The sequence below is a fragment of the Lipotes vexillifer genome, unplaced genomic scaffold (genome assembly GCF_000442215.2).
Source record: "Lipotes vexillifer unplaced genomic scaffold, Lipotes_vexillifer_v1.1 scaffold472, whole genome shotgun sequence".
Classification (NCBI taxonomy): Eukaryota; Metazoa; Chordata; class Mammalia; order Artiodactyla; family Lipotidae; genus Lipotes; species Lipotes vexillifer.
The window spans coordinates 1,750,201-1,753,890 of record NW_006797698.1 but is presented as its reverse complement, the minus strand read 5'-3'; the positions used below and the strand labels follow the sequence as shown (position 1 = coordinate 1,753,890).

Below are 3,690 nucleotides of genomic sequence, written 5' to 3'. Positions count from 1 at the left end.
CCAACCCCCCACCCCCCACCCCGGCCTGGGACCCATCCTGGACAGACCCCGGTGTGTGCTCATGGGAACAACACTGACTTCACTCTGGGAGCTCCCCATCCCACCCCAGGAGCACCCCACACTACGAGCTGGCCTGGCCTTCGAGCTTCTCACGGTCTCCTGAGCACCCTCCTGCAGAGGTCCGGGCTCCCACCAGCTCTGCTCCCGGGCACATTCACTCCCACTGCTCTGCCCGACACTGGGCTCCACGCCCTACAGGCTGACTCCAACATGGGAGACGGACTTGCCCCTGGGCAGTACCAGGAGACTGAGCCCAGAGACCCCGCGCGTCCTCAGGAACCCAGAGCCCATCCCTCCATGCCTCGCCCAGGACGCATCCCCACTGCCCCCTGCACACCTCTCCCCATCACACAGTGCTGCCTCCCAGGTGCCTGCCGGTCCTCCCTTTGCCTCCCCAAATCCCGGGATCAGATACCAGGTGGCTTAGGGACCTGCTGTACAGCACAAGGAACTCTACTCAGTACTCTGTAATGGCCTAGATGGGAAAAAAATCTTAAAAAGAGTGGATATATGCATAACTGATTCACTTTGCTGTACACCTGAAACTAACACAACATTGTAAATCAACTCTACTCCAATAAACATTTTTTTTTTAAATCAAAGTTAAAAAAAAAAAAAAGAAAGAAAGAAAAAGAAACCAGGTGGCCAACTCTTAGCTCAGTAACAACCAATCCCCCGCCCTGCCCCCATCACTAGAAAAATGCAATTTATCCAACCAAACAAACATGGGCCCTCTGGCATTCACCAGGGGCCAGAGATCATTCTGTCCAAGCAAAGTGGAGCCCTTCTCTACTCCACTAGTCCTGGGACCCTAGGGCTGCCCTTCACCTCGAGAACCCAAAACGGGCCTCCTGTCCTGGCTGTCCAGGGGACTGCCACACACTGCTTCCTGTCACCTTGAGGCCACCCCCATCGCTTCATCGGTGGCTCCCCAGAGGCTTGGTGCCTCCGAGCACTGCACACCAACCTGCTCACCTCGGGTGTGGGAACTGGCCTGGAGAAGGGAAAGGGCTGTGGCCATGACCCGGGCCAGGAACATCCAGACCCTAATATCTAGATAGAGGGAGGGACCATATGCTGCAGATATGCCTGCCAAGTGCAGGCCACACATCCTCATAGCAACACATGCTTCACAGCAACAGTATCACAGGCTGATGGGCGTCAAGAACAGGCTCTGCAGCAGGCACTGCGTCCACTGTCAACTCACTAAATCCTCACGACAACCCGGGGTGGGCACAGCTCCATGTCCGTAATCCCTAATCCAAACCTCGGCCGATGTGTTTCAGGAGTTTTGGGATTTGAGGAACACACTCGTGTTTCCACAGCAAAGGTACACGTAGTCCCAGGAAGTGAGATTAAACTTAACTACAACCAGCCTCATATCAAAATGAGTTTTGATGCCAAGCCTAAGAAAAAACCTTCCTTTTTTTCAACTTTTGGATTTAGGAATTATGGACCACGGTTTGTGCGTAGACGTAATCCTCACTTCACACGGATGGAAACCAAAATTCATGTGTTGGCAACAGCCCTAACCCCGGTATCTGTGAATGTGACTGTATTTGGAAATAGGGCCTTTAAGGACGTAATTCAGTTAAAATGAGAGCATTAGAGTGGAATCTCATCCAGTATGACTGGTGTCCTTACAAGAAGAGGGAATCTGAAAGCAGAGGGAAGACGGTGTGAGGACACCAGGGGAATGGCTGTCTACCAGCTGAGGGGAGAGGCCTCAGAGGAAACCAACCCTGCTGACACCTTGATCTCGGACTTCTGGCCTCCAGAGCTGTGAGCCAATCAACCTCTGCCGTTTAAGCTGCCCAGTAAGTGGTACTTTGTTCCACAGCCTGAGCTGACTTGTACCCTGGGTGGGGCGGCAGCTCAGAGGAGGAGCCAGGGGCCTCCCTGGCAGCCAGGCCAGCCTCACCTCCAGACAGATGACGGAGCCCTGGTGCTCCTGGAACACACGCAGCTGCTGCCCACTCAGGATGTCCCAGGCTCGGACGGTGGCATCTGTGCTGCCAGTGAAGGCCGTGTGACCAGGCGTGGCCAGCACCAGGCAGAGCACAGCACCTGTGTGGCCCCGCAGTGTCTGGTGGCAGCAGCCGCTGGCCACCTGCCAGACCTTGGCCGTGCCATCCGTGCTGCCCGTCACCAGGAGCCCCCTGGCCACGGCCTCCTCCATGCACGGAGCCCCAGGGAGGTCCTGGGGGGCAGAGTAGGCTAGAGTCAGCACACAGTTGCGGTGGCCCCGGAACTCCCGGGCCACCTGCCCCTTGTCCACACTCCAGGCTCGAGCTGTCCGGTCGTAGGAGCTGCTGAAGAGCTGGTTGTTGGCGACCAGGATCCTGGTGGCAAGAGGGGAAGGGTCAGGGGTCAGAGCATGCAGGGCTGCCCGGCAGGCTGGCGTCTAACGCGTTCAACGAGCCCAGGTGATGGGTGAGAAGAATGAATGGTCCCAGTGACTGGGACCCGAATCTGAGAAAATCTCAAGGCTGAGGAATCTGAGGCCCCCTGCAGCAGGGGAACAGTGAGGGAGCCAGGAGAGCCCACGGTGGGGCGGGGGTGGGGGGGAGCAGAGCCTGCCAAACAGTAACTATTCATGACTCCTATTCTCATTTTGATATATGCTAAGACTTTCTCTGCAGAAAATACACATCTGTCTCTAGCATAGAACTCTGTGTATAACTTCAAAGGGCATGAGGGTGGACCCTAATTTACACACCACCCCCAAAGGGCTGCGGCCTGAACCTGGAATGGGGCGTGTCGTCTGTGTGGCCACAGAGGGGTCAGGACCCCCATCTCAGTCTCAGAGGCACCCCTCTTTTAAAAGGTCTTGCCTGGGAGCCTAGCACGGGCAGGAGGAAAGATGGACACGGAGCAGAGCAGACCTTCCTTCTGCGGCCTCTCACCTCTGGGCGGTTCTCACTTCTCACAAGTCATTAAGGATGCAGCACAAGAAAAGCACACTTTCTACTGATGGCTTCTTCCCTAATGCCAGGAGGTACGGTCTTCACCACATGTGTGTTTCTAAAGGAAAGTGACGACGTGGTGCCTTGGGTGATGTTCTGCTGGCCCGAGTCCTGCCGGGTGTGGCCTGTGACGGCAGGGACGCCGGGCCGGGCCGGTGCCCCCAGAAGCTCACACACCTGGCCCGGCTCTGAAAACACGAGAAGTGTAATCCATGTTCTCACCTCAGGGCCATCACGCATTTGTGAGCACAGTTACTTAATAATGCAAATATGCACCCAGAGATGTTTAGAACAGCCAACTGCTCAAAAGCAGTGTGTGTGTGTGTGTGTGTGTGTGTGTGTGTGTGTGTGTGTGTGTGTGTGTGTGTGTGTGTGTGTGTGTGTGCGCGCGCGCGCGCGCGCGCGCATGAGCGCGTGTGTACTTGTGTGTGAACATGTGTGCACTCGGGAGAGTCTACACCTGGCAGAGCATCATTTCTAGCCTTAATTGTCCAGATTTACTTTTGAGGAGCCACTGATTCGTTTCCAGGTACAACCGGAGGGCCGGCTGGTCACCCGAGATATGGCTTTCTTCCACCCACCCCATCCTCTGTCAGCCCTTCCAGCCACTCATAGCCTCACTAGAGGAGGCGCCCCAGGCCCACACTTCTCCTCAGTCACAAAC

General features: G+C 56.0%; 1 protein-coding gene across 1 annotated transcript in view; it reads right to left on the bottom strand.

Moving 5' to 3' along the window:
- The window catches only part of WDR86 (WD repeat domain 86), a 24,792-nt gene that overhangs the window by 9,453 nt on the left and 11,649 nt on the right, over positions 1-3,690 (bottom strand). Inside the window, exon 3 of the mRNA XM_007469809.1 lies at positions 1,982-2,402. Coding sequence (XP_007469871.1) covers positions 1,982-2,402 — 421 coding nt within the window. The remainder of the gene's footprint in view (positions 1-1,981; positions 2,403-3,690) is intronic.